The sequence below is a fragment of the Phyllobates terribilis genome, unplaced genomic scaffold (genome assembly GCF_046119375.1).
Source record: "Phyllobates terribilis strain yellow unplaced genomic scaffold, ASM4611937v1 Scaffold_4__5_contigs__length_816908805, whole genome shotgun sequence".
In the NCBI taxonomy this organism is placed as follows: domain Eukaryota; kingdom Metazoa; phylum Chordata; class Amphibia; order Anura; family Dendrobatidae; genus Phyllobates; species Phyllobates terribilis.
This window is the reverse complement of record NW_027362764.1, coordinates 572170316-572188227: the sequence shown is the minus strand read 5'-3', so window position 1 is coordinate 572188227 and position 17912 is coordinate 572170316. Positions and strand designations below refer to the sequence as shown.

At 43.3% G+C, this 17912-nt stretch overlaps 1 protein-coding gene across 2 annotated transcripts in view; it reads right to left on the bottom strand.

The window, feature by feature from the left end:
• Nucleotides 1-17912, bottom strand: part of MYOM1 (myomesin 1) — a 172816-nt gene that overhangs the window by 90045 nt on the left and 64859 nt on the right. For both annotated transcript variants that reach the window (XM_073679112.1, XM_073679111.1), the window contains exons 11-17: nucleotides 13540-13681; nucleotides 10686-10885; nucleotides 9234-9290; nucleotides 8044-8168; nucleotides 6109-6292; nucleotides 4917-5091; nucleotides 4136-4257 (exon numbers count right to left, since the gene is read on the bottom strand). In XM_073679112.1, coding sequence (XP_073535213.1) covers nucleotides 4136-4257; nucleotides 4917-5091; nucleotides 6109-6292; nucleotides 8044-8168; nucleotides 9234-9290; nucleotides 10686-10885; nucleotides 13540-13681 — 1005 coding nt within the window. The remainder of the gene's footprint in view (nucleotides 1-4135; nucleotides 4258-4916; nucleotides 5092-6108; nucleotides 6293-8043; nucleotides 8169-9233; nucleotides 9291-10685; nucleotides 10886-13539; nucleotides 13682-17912) is intronic.

Here is a 17912-nt window from a genome sequence, read left to right as displayed (position 1 = left end):
CCTGCCCCGTCACATCGTGTCGGATCGTGGGGTACAGTTCACTTCCCGTTTCTGGAGAGCCACTTGTAAATTGCTGGACGTCACCCTGGACTTCTCCTCCGCTTACCACCCACAGTCTAATGGTCAAGTGGAGCGGATCAATCAGAACCTGACCAGTTACCTTCGGCACTTCGTTAATGCCCACCATTCTGACTGGGTGGATCTCCTGCCATGGGCCGAATTCTCGTACAACAATCACGAGAGCGAGTCTTCCTCCAAATCCCCGTTTTTTGTAGTCTACGGTCAGCATCCTCGGATCCCGTTTCCCGTCTCCACCTCGGCGGACAATCCAGCTGCGGAATCTCTTGTTAACAAATTTTCCTCCATATGGGAGAGTACCCGGTCCGCACTCCTTCTGTCATCCGAGCGTATGAAAAGACACGCTGACAAAAAACGTCTGGACCCTCCTCAATTCCGCCCTGGGGATAAAGTCTGGCTCTCGTCCAAATATGTCCGGCTCAAGATCCCTTCCTATAAGTTAGGGCCTCGGTTCATCGGCCCACTGGAGGTCATCAGTCAGATCAATCCGGTGGCCTATAAATTGAAACTCCCGGCCAACTTACGGATCCCTAACTCCTTCCATGTGTCTCTCCTCAAACCTGTGGTGCTTAACTCTTTTTCCAAGTCTACAGGTACGCCTCCTGCTCCGGTTTCTGCTGAGGACGAGTTTGAGGTAGAGAACATTCTGGCCACCAAAAGGGTAAGAGGAAAGACCTTTTTCCTGGTAGATTGGAAGGGGTTTGGTCCTGAGGAGAGAACGTGGGAGCCCCGGGAGAACATCCATGCCCCTCTCATCCTTGCTAAATTTCTGTCTGGCCTAAAAAAGGGGGGGCCTAAAGGGGGGGGTACTGTAGTGCCGGCGTCCCTGCCCTCTGCTAGGCAGGGACGCTGCTCCCCTCACCGCTCTGCTCCGTGCCCGGCATCTTCCCCCCGCTCTGCTGTCAGCGCGCGCTCCGTCCCGGCGTCCTCCTCCTGCTCTGCTCTCAGCGCGCGCTCCTTCCTGGCCCCTGTGCTTAGGGCGCGCGCGCGCGCGCTCCCCTCCTCTTAAAGGGGCCGCGCGCGCCGCCCTAAAGAGTCCCCGGCCAATGGCCGGAGGACTTCATCATATATAAGGCACCTCCTCCAAAATGGAGGTGCCCGAGCAATGTTGTTTGCACCTGTGTCTCACCTGTGCTTCAGCCCTCAGGTCCCGTTGCCAGTTACCTGCCAGTTTCCTGCTAGTTACCTGCCAGTTACCTGCCTGATTCCTGCCTGAATACTTGTTACCTGTCTGCCAGTCTGAGGTCCGACGGTCTGCCTTATTACTCCTGTCAGTCTGTCTAAAGGACCAGCCTGCCCGCTCACCTGGGAGCGCATATCAGCTACCTGCCTGCTTGCCTGAGGTCCGACGGTCTGCCTTACTACTCCGGTCAGTCTGTCTATGGACCAGCTTGCCCGCTCACCTGGGAGCGCTTCTCCGTTATCTGCCTGCTTGCCAGCCCGGAGGCTCCGTTGTCACGTGCTGTGACCACCAGCTATCTCAGAGACTCTTGCCCGCTCACCTGGGAGCGCATCTCCGTTACCTGCCTGCTTGCCAGCCCGGAGGTCCCGTTGTCACGTGCGGTGACCACCAGCTATTCCAGAGACTCTTGCCCGCTCACCTGGGAGCGCTTCTCCGTTACCTACCTGCCTGCCAGCCCGGAGGTTCCGCCGTCACGTGCCGTGACCACCTGCTATTCCAGAGACTCTCGCTTGCTCACCTGGGAGCACACATCTACCATCTGCCTGCTAGCCTACCTGGAGGCTCTGCCATCACAGGTCGTACCTACCCCTTACCCAGAGACTGCCCTGATCACTTGCCGTAACTCCCTGTCCGTTCACCCAGAGACTGCCACCCGCTCCCTTACAAGGGCCGCCCCCTTGTATAGTAGCTCAGAGGTTCCGCCTCCCGGACCCGTTACAGTCCGCCTCCCGGACCCGTTACACCTTACACAGCCAGGAGGTGTGTTTGGGGTCATTGTCCTGTTGAAAAATAAATGATGGAATAGCATTTCGCTGCAAGATGCTGTGGTAGCCATGCTGGTTCAGTATGCCTTCAATTTTGAATAAATCCCCAACAGTGTCACCAGCAAAGCATCCCCACACCATCACACCTCCTCCTCCATGCTTCACGGTGGGAACCAGGCATGTAGCGTCCATCCATTCACCTTTTATGCGTCGCACAAAGACATGGTGGTTGGAACCAAAGATCTCAAATTTGGACTCATCAGACCAAAGCACAGATTTCCACTGGTCTAATGTCCATTCCTTGTGTTCTTTAGCCCAAACAAGTCTCTTCTGCTTGTTGCCTGTCCTTAGCAGTGGTTTCCTAGCAGCTATTTTACCATGAAGGCCTGCTGCACAAAGTCTCCTCTTAACAGTTGTTGTAGAGATGTGTCTGTTGCTAGAACTCTGTGTGGCATTGACCTGGTTTCTAATCTGAGCTGCTGTTAACCTGCGATTTCTGAGGCTGGTGACTCGGATAAACTTATCCTCAGAAGCAGAGGTGACTCTTGGTCTCCTTTCCTGGGGCGGTCCTCATGTGAGCCAGTTTCTTTGTTGCGCTTGATGGTTTTTGCAACTGCACTTGGGGACACTTTCAAAGTTTCCCAATTTTTCGCACTGACTGATCTTCATTTCTTAAAGTAATGATGGCCACTCATTTTTCTTTACTTAGCTGCTTTTTTCTTGCCATAATACAAATTCTAACAGTCTATTCAGTAGGACTATCAGCTGTGTATCCACCAGACTTCTGCGCAACACAACTGATGGTCCCAACCCCATTTATAAGGCAAGAAATCCCACTTATTAAACCTGACAGGGCACACCTGTGAAGTGAAAACCATTTCCGGTGACTACCTCTTGAAGCTCATCAAGAGAATGCCAAGAGTGTGCAAAGCAGTCATCAAAGCAAAAGGTGGCTACTTTGAAGAACCTAGAATATAAGACATATTTTCAGTTGTTTCACACTTTTTTGTTAAGTATATAATTCCACATGTGTTAATTCATAGTTTTGATGCCTTCAGTGTGAATGTACAATTTTCATAGTCATGAAAATACAGAAAAATCTTTAAATGAGAAGGTGTGTCCAAACTTTTGGTCTGTACTGAATGTACAAATGCTTTTATGCTGATCAAATCCATACCTTAATTGTAGAAATCCATTTTTTAGTTTCTGAGAAATCCAACGGTGAAAGTGTATGGAAATGAGCCGCAAGTTGTTCAGGGTGAGATACTGCACTTGCAGCGCTCCCTCCCTATTCCCCGCCCACTGTTTGCCTCCTGTGTCTGACTGACAGGTCATTGAAACAAGAATGACCTGTCAGTCAGACACAGACAGCAGGTGGTGGGAGGGGAATAAGGAGGAAGTGCAGGAGAGCTGCAAGTGCAATGTCCCACCCTGAAGCACTTGCAGCTCATTTGCATACAATTTAAATGCTGCATTTCTCAGGAACTGCAAAACGGACTTCTACAATAAAGATATGGATAAAATCAGCATAAAAGTGCCTTTACATACAGTACATTAGTTTGAGGTGTAAAATCCTCATGACAGGTTCCCTTTAAAATAATAGTTATGATACTTTCTTTCACAATGCAACATGTGAAACAGACTATTAGCATAAGGCAAAACATTCAGTTGCAAGCTGTTAGCATAGGTGGAAATGAACTATAACTATGTCATGCAGCAATAGTAGATCCATGCAATATGCAGTAAACTAGTAGATTACAGGCATGACAATGTGCAGAAGTGCAAGTGCAAAATCATTAGGAATGGATTTCACATACTGGACCATGAAATCTGGATTCTTTCCAAGTAGATACCATAGGATGAAGAGATGTGATTACAGAATGGTGGGAGGCTAAGAACACCACTGGTGGTGAAATGTCTACTCACATAGAACACCACAAATAACATCGGCTGGATTGTGCTAAATCAACATTGGAAGGGAAATGTGGAGTGATGGTGCAAAGCGACAGCATTGATTAAATGATCATTATACCAATGAAAGCAAGGAAAGGTCAGTGTAAATGTACAACAAACTACCAAATCTGGTTATCATTGATGTGGCAACACTTACCAATGGCAGCTTTCACTATTATTGGCTCTGAGTCAGAAGAATAGCCACTAAGGCCGGCGGCATTCACAGCTCGGACTCGTAAAATGTAGTTTTCACCAGTAAGAAGACCATGGCAAACAAATCTGTGTGCAGCAGAGGAGAAGCATACACATTGCAGCACATGAATGAGAGTTAAAATACATAAACTAAGCACGAACATTGAACCTCACTATGAACATGTGAACATCTCCATGCGACTTGGACTGTTTCTTAAAAAAAGATTACAAAAAAACCCTGACGACCTATTCGTCTAATTCTGGACCTCCAATTTGGTCATCTGCTGTGCCAAAAATCTAACCCTAGACAAAATGATATTTTCAAGAATTAGATAATATTTTGTATCAACTGATGTACAAAATGTGATAGATTAAGGGAGGCTTATCCTTAGAATGCTCAACAACAGCCAACCTGGTGGAAATCCAACTCCAGGCACCCCAGCCAATCAGTTGATTGAAGGGGCTGCAACGTACCGGAGCTGGACAGCTTCATATATTATGTTGCAGCCCTGAATAGCACATCAGCGAACCTGGATTTACTTGCAGGCAGAAAGCTACAGTACCACTTACAACCACTACACAATATGCTGTGCTCGATTCAGGGCCCTGCAGATAAACGGTGAGGTTTGCTGACAATTTCTAACATAGATTATTCATATGCTTGGTAATGGGTAATGTATCTATAATACTATGTTCAATGAAGACATAGAAGAAAATGCCTAAACTCTAGCAGGAACATAGGTTACCTTGTGCCTTTCACTGGGTTGTTGTTGCATGGTTCCCACGTGCCGGATCCTGAAATGCTGGCCTCAATGTAGTATCCCACCAGCTCCCTGGCATCCTTGGACTCTGTCCATGTAAGAACTACAGAGGTATCTGTGTTCCTTGTAGGTACAAGGTTACTCGGTGCGTTGGGGATGTCTACAGGAAGATAGATTAGGAGTTAGAGTGAATATGAAAAGGAAGCTGAATGTTGCAGAAAGAACTTCCTATATATATTAATGTGTTAAGAAATAACCTGAACAAACGAATAAAAGATAAATAGAAGCAATAGATGGTGGAAGAGGTTAAAACGTAACCTTTAATAAGTACACATATAAAAAAAGATATAAAAGATACAATGTCACTAGGACCCAAAATGCAAGTGGATGTCTGCCTAGGGAGTAATATTACCCAACCAAGTGTACGCCAGTTATGAATAGGAGTAAAAGGGAAAATACAACAGGTATATCCCACCTATCCAATTAGCAAGACAGTGGCAGAACAAATAATAGAGCTGTCAAATCAAAAATCTCAGGTGAGGCATGCAGTCAGGCCAATACTCAGTGATTCTTGGTGCGGGTTCTAACTTAATAAAATAATAGGAACAACCTCACCATGCACGTTGTCGGCACACGCATGCTCCTCAAGACAGCTCACTACAGTGGGGCATCGGCACCTCTTTGTCCGCTATCCACATGTAGGAACACCGCCCCCAACGCGTTTCTTTGCTCTAGTCGCTCATCAGGGGAGAAGGGGGTGTCTGTTGCCAACCTCACAATACAGGTGGCACGTTTTGCAGATGATCCTGTCATCTTTTTATATCTGAGCGCTCTATGGGCATGCAAGCGCATCACTTCCGGTTCCGGGTTCCTCACTTCCGGTATGTGGAACGCAGGTGACACGCAAGCAACATCCGGTGCGCGCGTCACCAAGCACACGCGCGCACCAGACATGGAGTGGCCGCATCACGTGATGTAAATACTATTCGCGTGACCGTGGGAATGAGAGAACATGCGCATTCTCCTACGATACCCATCCTCACTCCAAAATAGGAGGTGTATCTATGCAGACCCGCATACCAGGACACAGCTCCCGTAACGAATAAAAGCTACAAAGCTTTGAATGACCCACACTTGTTAACCTGGTGTCTGACTGTGGTCATTGGATATCACTTACCAAGTTTGTCACCCACTACAGTGGACTCCGTTGCCTCTGAGGGTTCCCCCACTCCAGCAGAGTTACAGGATCGTACTCTGAAACTGTAAGACTTTCCCTCAGCAAGATCAAAAAGAGCAAACCTTGGAGACTTCACTGGGATTTCTGTGTTGACCCTCTGCCAGTTTTCTGTGCCAGCGACGCTCTGTAATGGCATGAAAGAGTACACGGTTAAAGGTACCATGTACAGCTATATACATACAGTAGCTCCTAACTTCACCTTCACCCCACTATAGTAAGTATATGAGCTTTCCTACCTGCCCAGATGTTAAATCTTATATTCTATGCAGCACTTTTTTCTTCTTATTTCTTAAACAGCCATCAATGTCTTCAAGTACAGTTCCTATAGAGGTTTTCATCACGGTTTCTTATACTCTTTAATGGCATATCAAAGGAAGCATATAATGAGATTAATGCTGCCCAAACCACAGGCAGCATTAATCAGAGCCTGGTTGCATGATAGCAGCCATGCATAATTTCTCTGTCAAGCTGCAGGGTTGCAGAGAAAGCATAGTTTGAAGAGCCGGTCAGAGACTTTGTACCTTAGAAGACCAGACCAATGTACCTTGGAAGACTAGATCAATGTACCTTAGAAGACTAGACCAATGTACCTTTGAAGACTAAACTGATGTACCTTAGAAGACTAGACCAATGTACCTTAGAAGACTAGATAAATGTACCTTAGAAGACTAGACCAATGTACCTTAGAAGACTACAGCAATGTACCTTAGAAGACTAGGCCGATGTACCTTTGAAGACTAAACTGATGTACCTTAGAAGACTAGACCAATGTACCTTAGAAGACTAGACCAATGTACCTTAGAAGACTAGACCAATGTACCTTAGAAGACTAGACCAATGTACCTTAAAAGACTAGACCAATGTACCTTAGAGGACTAGACCAATGTACCTTTGAAGACTAGACTGATGTACATTAGAATACTAGATCAATGTACCTTAGAATACTAGACCAATGTACCTTAGAAGACTAGACCAATGTACCTTAGAAGACTAGACCAATATACCTTTGAAGACTAGACTGATGTACCTTAGAATACTAGATCAATATACCTTACAATACTAGACCGATGTACCTTAGAAGACTAGACCAATGTACCTTAGAAGACTAGACCAATGTACCTTAGAAGACTAGACCAATGTACCTTTGAAGACTAGACCAATGTACCTTAGAATACTAGACCAATGTACCTTAGAATACTAGACCAATGTACCTTAAAAGACTAGACCAATGTACCTTTGAAGACTAGACTGATGTACCTTAGAATACTAGATCAATATACCTCAGAATACTAGACCAGTGTACCTTAGAAGACTAGACCGATGTACCTTAGAATACTAGACCAATGTACCTTAGAATACTAGACCAATGTACCTTAGAATACCAGACCAATGTGGGTTCCCAGCTTCGCCGAGCCTTGTTTCCCTGACAGATGTCTCCCAATGTGTGCGTATAGGAAAAGAGTCTAGGTAAGCAATGCGGGGAGAAGCAGATGGCTACCTGCCTCACCTTGGACAACTCATCCAAGACACAAAGTACCCAGCTGGCTTTCCAAACTATGACAGAGCATTTCTGAGAAAACATATAAGGCTGCAATAACACAGCCAGTATCTGATTCATGGATCACCTGTTAGATTCCCTGTAAGCAGCAATATGAATCAGAGGAAGTGTCCCTTCATAAATAGACAGATCTGCCATTCAGAAGTCTGAGAAACCTGGGTGAAAATCCCTACAGGAATTGTAAGGGTAATCATAATAGCTATCTTTAGAGTCAGCTAGGTAGGATCTATGTTTGCCATTGGTTATTTTACTACTTGGAAATGGTCTTCAGTAATTCAGGTTCATGTGTAAGACAGTTAATCCTGAATAAGTCTCACCTTTTCTACATAGTACATGACGCCTTCATGACCGCGCAACTCAGGAGGCTTCCAGCTCAGCACCACATAGTTTTTGGTGGCTTCTGTCACAGAGAGATTGGATGGTGGTCCAGGAATAATCCCCTCTGGAGTTGTTAATGATAGAAAGGATTAATTTATTACCAGGAATAATGGGACAGTTATTAAAACTACGAGTCCATTTACACTGCGCAATGCACAGCGTTTATACGTCCGCCAACCAGCAACATGTTTGCTGATCACCAGTCGTTTAAAGCCGCCCTGCTCCATACTGTATGTCCAAAGTGCAATCAGTGATAGAACGATGATCTTTTATGCAAACCGAGAGATCTAGGAACTCATTCGCGATAATCTTGCAGTGTAAATAGACCTTAAGGGCCCAATTCATTATTGCATCTACCAGTTTTTGGTATTTTTCATTTGAACCTTATTCTTCTTTTCATTTGTGCCATTTATAAAGTCTATTTTATATATTCTCATTTTTTAATGTTTTTCATTGAGGGCAGAATTTAAGATTTTAAGCTGATTCATCAATTGTGGCTTTGTAAAAAACTGCAACATTTTTGAGCAAATGTTCTCCAGTTCATCCTGGAGTGATTTTATGCACGCCTGGAACCTGTGACTTTTTGCACTAAAAACTCACAACAAAAGGTTAAAGACGAAAATAACAAACATTTTTTCTAATTTGGGCAAAATTTATGAACCACCATTTTGAAGTTTCCAGTGCAAAATATGTCAACAAATACCAGAAAAAGATAAGAGTGACTTAAAAAAATGCAAACAATTAAACTGTGTCAAATTTATCAAAGTGGCCCAGGCTGGATGATAGATTTGGGACATCTTTGAACTCTGACAGAAAAATGTCACCAGTGGAAATCTTTGTGAAAGTTTAAAAAGTTGCAAATTATGACGTACATAATTTGTGACATTTTTACACCCAAAAGCTTGCATTATCACATTGTAACAGCGTTACAACTGAAATTACACCCTTTTTCCTGCTACGAAATGTCCAAAAAAATGTCTAAAACACTTAATAAATGTGCAAAGCAGATAAAACAGTTCTATGGCGCCAATTATGCCAAAATTATCTCCTTCAATATATATAGTATATATCTTCTACTACACATTCTGGAGCACACACAGTCTTCACTCGCTCTATACAGTTTTCTGACCTGTGGGTTCCTCTTCAGTTACAATAATTTGTCCAGTCCATGGAGCAGAAGGACGACCTGGGATATATCATAATGATGTCAATAAAACAGTGTTTGAAAAAGTATAAAGTTCTGTAATTTTCTAACATTCTTTGGGGCTGATTCAGCAAAGTATTTTTGCTAGAAAACTGCTGTAAAACACTTTGAAAAAAAAAATCACAACATTTTTGTTTAATGTGGAGTTGTGCAAAAATTGTGCAACTTTTGCCATTTTCTTGCTATTTGGAAGCAGCTCTGCCAAAATGGGCTCAGCTGAGAAGGAGCCAGGATGGGACATGGCATGGGTATGCCCACCTGTCGAATACAGCAAAAGTGCTTGCAACAGAAATGGTACTCCAATCATTAACTGGAGTAGCTTTTCTGGCGAGGCGCAAAAAGGCACACGCCGCTGAGGAGATGAGCTGAATTCATTAGGTGGCATATGCCTCTTAATGAATTTGGTGCCTCGTACTCCAGTGAGCCCTTCATTAAAGTGGTTGTTCAGACTTGGGGTACAAGTTTACAGTCGCTACATGTAACTGCAGATTTGTGAATCCTCACAGTGTGCACAGTGCATGCTGGCAGGATTAGCAGGCACCAGGAATGGGCAGGCTCGTGACCGCAAGTATACGATTTGCATACATGCAGTCATGTTCCGACTGATGTACGGGGCCTCGCTCAATACAAGTAAATTGAGTGAGGCCAGATACGTCTAGTTGGAATGTGGCCAGAAGTATGCAAATCACATACTTGAAGTCACATGACAGCCCACTTCCGGCGATAGCGAATCCTGCCAGAATGCACTGTGCACACTGTGAGGAGTGAATGTAGACTTTAATCCCAAGCATGGACAACCCCTTTGAGGGTACACTCACACTAGCGTATAAAAAATCAGTCCCATTCTCATCCAGGAGAGTGGTAAGATTTTTTTCTCACTTGTCATTCGTGTACAATCTGTTTTTTTACTCAGCAGCTGTTAATCATTTACAAGATCATCTACAGTTTCCAATCTTACAGAATGGTAATGTATCTGTAAAAATTGAATGCCATACTGATTGTCCATGTGACATGTGATTTTTTTTTCTCGCTCCCATCAAATTTCAGAGTGAAATCGCAGCATGCCGAATACAGCTGAGAAAAAATACGCAGATTTGCACTGCCTCGTTATAACATTGTTCCAAGCACAACCCCTTTTTTTCTTGCATTGCACTCGTCTGATTTAAACACTAGTGTGAGCAAACTTTAAGACTGGCAACTAGTTTGCTACAACGTATCAATACAGGAAAAAAGTGTCAGCATAGAATAAGGGCTGTTTAGCCCCCAGAGAATTGATTAGGCAATGTAGCCAACTCTAAACTGTGAGAAATACTATATTAAGATGTAGAACAGCGATTTCTCCACAATGTGGCTAGGGTCAGTACAAATATGACTTACTTCTGATTCTGGCTCTGTCAGCTGGATCTAGAGCGGCCACTGGCTCTGAAACACGAGAAGGTCTGCTGATTCCAGTTTTATTTACAGCCCTTACACGGAAAATGTATGATCTTCCTTCAATCAAGCCAGTAACTGGGAAGCGAGCAAACTTCACAGGAGTGTCATTACACTGTGTCCAGTGGCTTGTGCCAACCTCACACCTTACACAAAAAAGTAGATGAAAACATAATATATGCATATATAATGAACACATGACACTTGTTACATTTATTGTGACAATTTAAAGGGAATCTGTCAGTAGGATCAAACCTCCTAAGCTGTCTATATGGACATGTAGGTCATAGGAAGCTGAATAAAATGATACCTTGATATCTGTGATCCGATGTTTTATTCTAGAGATATCAATGTTTTTCTTAATATGTAAATGTGCTGTTAAGATCTATGCAGGAGAATCTGCCTCCAGAGCTCATTTTATATGAAAGGGAGGCATTAACAATGTGAGACATGTAATGACTGATAGTCTGCTCTCCTGATCTTACTGCAGAGCTGAGCGTGATTATAACTAACAGAGTGTATTGCAGAGCTGATTTTTGTGGTCATGGTGCGGAGTAGTGATTGAGTGAGAGAGATTCATCCTGACTGCTGTATGCCGCAACTTCAGCGGGTTTCAGCTGTATAATGCAGTTAGCACTCCCCATGTATGGAGCACACTACTTTCCTAACAGCCATATGACGCTCATGTAATAAATCTACAAGATCTATTCTGAGCCCTCAAATGAATAATGCCTCTCTCTGTTCATCATTGTGCGTAGTTATGTAGTCTATACACACATAACAGTCAAGACAGCAAAAAAACAGTTGTGTGTAGACGCAGGCCCCGGTTCATTAAGACTGTTGTTCTGTATGCCAGTCTAAATGAGAGGCGTGCAGCAATAAGATGTCCCATATTTATTGAAAGACACACACCACTTAAAATCAATCTGTCACCAGGTTTTTGCTATGTAATCTGAAACACCATAATATAGGGACAGAGAGCCTGATTACTGTGATGTGTCACTTACTGGGCCGTGTTTTGCTGTTTCAATACAATCAGTGTTTTATGAGCAGGAGATTATCATTACAGAACAATTGGCCTCATGCCTCCTAGTCCAACCACACCCTCAGGACTGATAAGTAGCTTTCTGTCACTATACAATGTGCACAGAAAGCTGTGGTGTGGGTGAGGTAATACACAACTCAACAACTGAGTTCTGCTCAGTCTGCAGCAGAGAAAACTGTCACTCTATTATAACTGCTGCACCCAGTAACATAAGTGATAAATTGCTGTAATCTGGGCCTCTGTCCTTACATCATGGTACTGTCAGATTACATAGCAAAAACCTACTGACAGATTCCCTTTAATAAATATGGCGCATCTTCTCAGTGGCAAGTAGCCACTTGGTGGCTTTCCTCCAACAATTAAAAAACATATTCATAGATAAATCGACTTATATTATTATAAATAATATAAATAGAGGTTAGGACTGTCCCAAATAGGGTCACCGTGACGCAGAGGGATGGCTTTTACGTTCATGATCAAAATGATGTTAACTAAGTACCCAATGTTATTTTCATGCATTATTGATATTTATATATTTATTTACTGCAGGGTATTTTCTCACTTTTGTTTTTATGTTAGGTTTTGTCTGTTTAGTGGCCGGTGTGAACATACGCCTACATGCTTCATGCTCACCAACTTATATTCCAGTTCATTTCTTTAGGTTTTTGTTTCAGGTTTTTGCACTCCATGCAAATAAGGGTGTGGACTCCCTTTTCTTTGAGCTGGACATTATGTTTATATAGCTTGCCATGGCTGGGTGTCCATTAGTCGGGTCTTGGTCCTTCTCAGCCCTTATTCACATTTATGTCACATGACAAATAATAAGGTTTTAATACTAGAGGTTAGTACCATCTTGAATAGGGTCACCTTGATGGTGGGATGGCTTTTGCATTTTTTTTTATCAAAATTATGTTAACTAAGTACCCCATGTTATTTTCATGCACTATTGCCATTTATTTATTTACTGCAGGGTGTTTGCTCACTTTGTTTTTATATTAGATTTTGAATATAAATAGGAAGTAGTTAAATCAAGTACATTAATCATAATAATAATAACAACTTTTTGTTAGGTTTACCAGTAACTAAAACACCATGAACCTCTACAATTGTATATCTACTTCTATTTAAAAATTACCCTCTCAATGTTTCCTAAAATATTAATCCTGTTTAATGTTTAGGTTTTCTTTAAGTGTACCCCACCAACTGATTGGCTTCCTTTGCTCCAATAACAGCATCAACACAGATCTGTAATAAAACTGTGTGTTTGATGCGTCATTTTTTGATGCGTCATTTCCCAAGAAATGCGACATTTCCCAAGATGCGTCATTTCCCAAGAAAATGTGAGGTTGCTTATATAACCACCTAATTTATGCAAAGAGGGAAAGTACAGCACATCTACTAATTCAGTAAAAAAAATCCAAAAAAACATAAATAATCTATTAAAACTGTACATATGATGTCTGCTAAAAGAGTGATGCATTTCCGACTTTGCTTATGCCCTTAATCGTACAGTGTAGCACAAACAGATAGGAGGATCAATTTAAAAACTGAATTGAACAATCACATTTTTCTGTGATGGTGCAATACATTAAAACTTGGGGCCCTGCAGTTCATTTTTTCCAGGCCCACACTTTTCCTAAAACCAGCCCTGGTTATATAATAACTATTCATAAATATACAGCTCTGGACATCTGAAAAGATGGTCAGTAAGATATGCCCCTTCTGCAATTGAATATGAATATTCATGATACTAACCTGTCGATGAAATATCCCACAATTTGACTTCCGCCATCAACTGCTGGTTGCTTCCATGAGATTATTACATAGTCTTTATTAGCATCAAGACATTCCACATCCAAAGGAGCAGCAGGAGCTCCATCAACCTCCGGCTCACCATCTATAAGAGAGTAGGGCAGAAAGCAATAGACTTGAACACATAAGCAACAATGAAAGAATGTTTAAAGGGAATCTGTCAGCATATTTTTGCTGCTTCATCTGAGAGCAGCGTAATGTAGGAAAAGAGAGTGCCAAGAGTGTGCAAAGCAGTCATCAAAGCAAAAGGTGGCTACTTTGAAGAACCTAGAATATAAGACATATTTTCAGTTGTTTCACACTTTTTTGTTAAGTATATAATTCCACATGTGTTAATTCATAGTTTTGATGCCTTCAGTGTGAATATACAATTTTCATAGTCATGAAAATACAGAAAAATCTTTAAATGAGAAGGTGTGTCCAAACTTTTGGTCTGTACTGTATATATAAGCGTTGCTAATGATATCAAAGAAACATGATGTACCCAAACACAAATGCTCTACCAATATTTTAGGGAAAATCTAGTACAAGTGGCATTCTGATATGTCAACTATCATAGATATATGCGAGAAAATCACATTGATGAAGCCTGGGATCACCACTGATTCTTAGATTGAAATAAATCTGCTGCAAAGTGAAGTCGGACTCTTTAGCATTGTGCTATAATGTGAGGCATCAGCCCCAGTTTGTATTTGCCCAAACCAAATTCACACACAAGGAAGAGCAATATATCTTTATTGCATCCATTTATGTTTTTAGAAATGAGAAATAGGTGTTACCATAAATTTAACAACCAATATTAATGTATTTATAGGGCTGTCGGCTTTGGGAAAATTGGGAGTAAGTGATTCATTTGCGTACAGCACCACTGATGGAGAAATCAATCATTGCACATAAATATCAATGGACTGTCTGTATAATGCACGACTGTGTCAGGTGCTGAATAGGAGATCATCAGGAATGCTCTTGTCCAATATATATTCTGTGTCTGTGGTCACTTTAAGGCTGGGTTCAGACAGCCTTATAAAAAAATCTGTACACTGGAAAATTGGCTATAATGGGTGTATGTGCTTTCTGTATACAGTGTGTGGTGCACATGGACAGCACAAGTCCACGAAATACACTAATCTAAACGAGCCCTTACTGTATGTGTACACAACATCTTTTTCAAGGAGCCAAAACGTCATTTTTCTAAGCAGAAGATTCTTGAGGAAACTCTCCTTTTCTCTACTGTTCTGTAAACCTGAAGTGTATTTTTTTAGTGTCTTTTGGTTATTTCTCGAGCCTCTTCTAGGCGTCTTTTGAGCCTTCTCATTGACTTGTATAGCAGGTCTTCAGAGTGGAAAATGCCTGAAGAATGGTCAGGTCACTTCTTATAAGCACTTAGTGTCTTTGGAAACCTGACGTGTTTAAGAGACGCGCAAAAGCCTGAACATATAAACTGCAAGTTGTTTTTACATTTTTGAATTAATATGTTCATTCTTTTGAGCGTTTTGTTAGTGGTTTTTCAGGCGAGTTTCGCACCAGACCTGCTTTAAATTCACTTGAAAAAGATATTGTGCGAACTTACCCTAAGACCCAAGACCTTTGTTGGTTGTTTTTGCTCTGACTTAAAGGGTTTTTTCCCACAAATTAAAGTTTATTTTAATCAATAGATCTTGGAATAATAATAAGTTCCACAATTTAATGTATTTAAATAAAATGTTCCTGTGCGGAGATAATCTTATAAATGAGCCCCTGCTGTGTACTGTGTAATGGCTGTGTCTGACCGTACAGGGACATGGTCTGATCATACCACATCTCCTGAGCAGGGGAGGAAGGAAAAGAGTATACAGACATTACAGCAGGGGATCACAGATGATTCTTTTTGTGAGGTAAAATATTTCTCTGCCTGTTATTAAACAATGTTTTACTTCAAAGACAGAATCAGCTTGTGATCCCATGCTGTAATGTCTGTATACACTTTTGCTTCCTCTCCTGCAGGAGATGTGGTATGATCAGACCATGTTCCTGTACGGTCAGACACAGCCATTACACAGTACACAGCAGGGGCACATTTATAAGATTATCTCAGCACAGGAACATTTTATTTAAATACATTAAATTGTGGAACTTATTATTATTCAAAGATCTTTTGATTAAAATGAAATTTTGTACATGGGAAAACCCCTTTAACTACTGAATTCAAGACCATGAACTCTAATATAAAAAAAAATCTCTCCCTGTAAGTGCAGCACCGGTGAGGCTATTTAAAAATGATGATGGAGACTATTTGTAGGTGTGTCTATTTGCGTCACACACGTCAAGGTTGTCTTTCCATATGTACTGCTGAAGTTAGCATAGGTGGCTTTTTGGATCCTTTACTTAGAGCCAAGAATTTAAAGCACTTGAGAAGTGGCAGACTGCCAGAGCATCAGCTGCTCCCCATGACAGCTGACACAGGGATTACATCTGCCCCCGCTCTACGCGACATTTCATAGCATAAACTCCACATAATATGGAGCAATGTTTAATTCAATTAGAAAACCAGGCAAGTAGGAATAATGAATACTGTGCTACTTAATACTAGACTTAATCTCCCCGGGCATCCTGTCTGTGGGTACAGCATGCCAGCATTGGATGTCCCCAGTACTTGGGACAACTATCACATCCAAAACCTTTAGACTTGCCTTTATGTGAAAATGTAAATTCAATTTGGGTTTTCTTTGAAACATGACACATCAGCTGCTTCCTCTGTGCTTATTAACAAATTAGAATATCCTGGATTAGCACAAGGCCCCAGAGATTCGAGCCTGTGCGCTGGCATTATTTAGGCACGATAGAAGTGTGGAGCATTGTTATTTCGACAATATGAGGTTGATTCAGAAAACATTTTGCAGCAAAAGTAGAAAAAAATTTGAGCAACTCGTACTTGCGCAAAAAATGTATGGCTTTTGACATTTTCACGCCATCCCTACTTTTTGAAAAATGGGCAGAGCTTAGCAAGAGAGGCATGGACAAGCACATCCAACAAATCAATAATAATTTACGCAATAAAAATGCCATAATTTAAGACATAAATGTATTCCTGTCTGTAACGGGTCCGGGAGGCGGAACCTCTGAGCTACTATACAAGGGGGCGGCCCTTGTAAGGGAGCGGGTGGCAGTCTCTGGGTGAACGGACAGGGAGTTACGGCAAGTGATCAGGGCAGTCTCTGGGTAAGGGGTAGGTACGACCTGTGATGGCGGAGCCTCCGGGTAGGCTAGCAGGCAGATGGTAGATGTGTGCTCCCAGGTGAGCAAGCGAGAGTCTCTGGAATAGCAGGTGGTCACGGCACGTGACGGCGGAACCTCCGGGCTGGCAGGCAGGTAGGTAACGGAGAAGCGCTCCCAGGTGAGCGGGCAAGAGTCTCTGGAATAGCTGGTGGTCACCGCACGTGACAACGGGACCTCCGGGCTGGCAAGCAGGCAGGTAACGGAGATGCGCTCCCAGGTGAGCGGGCAAGAGTCTCTGAGATAGCTGGTGGTCACAGCACGTGACAACGGAGCCTCCGGGCTGGCAAGCAGGCAGGTAACGGAGAAGCGCTCCCAGGTGAGCGGGCAAGCTGGTCCATAGACAGACTGACCGGAGTTGTAAGGCAGACCGTCGGACCTCAGGCAAGCAGGCAGGTAGCTGATGTGCGCTCCCAGGTGAGCGGACAAGTTGGTCCTTAGACAGACTGACCGGAGTTGTAAGGCAGACCGTCGGACCTCAGGCAGGCAGGTAACAAGTATTCAGGCAGGAATCAGGCAGGTAACTAGCAGGAAACTGGCAGGAAACTGGCAACGGGACCTGAGGGCTGAAGCACAGGTGAGACACAGGTGCAAACAACATTGCTCGGGCACCTCCATTTTGGAGGAGGTGCCTTATATATGATGAAGTCCTCCGGCCATTGGCCGGGGACTCCTTAGGACGGCGCGCGCGGCCCCTTTAAGAGGAGGGGAGCGCGCGCGCACGCGCCCTAAGCACAGGGGCCGGGAAGGAGCGCGCGCTGAGAGCAGAGCGGGAGGAGGACGCCGGGAAGGAGCGCGCGCTGACAGCAGAGCGGGGAGAGGACGCCGGGCACGGAGCAGAGCGGTGAGGGGAGCAGCGTCCCTGCCTAGCAGAGGGCAGGGACGCCAGCGCTACAGTACCCCCCCCTTTAGGCCCCCCCTTTTTTAGGCCAGATAGAAATTTAGCTAGGATGAGAGGGGCATGGATGTTCTCCCGGGGCTCCCACGTTCTCTCCTCAGGACCAAACCCCTTCCAATCTACCAGAAAAAAGGTCTTTCCTCTTACCCTTTTGGTGGCAAGAATG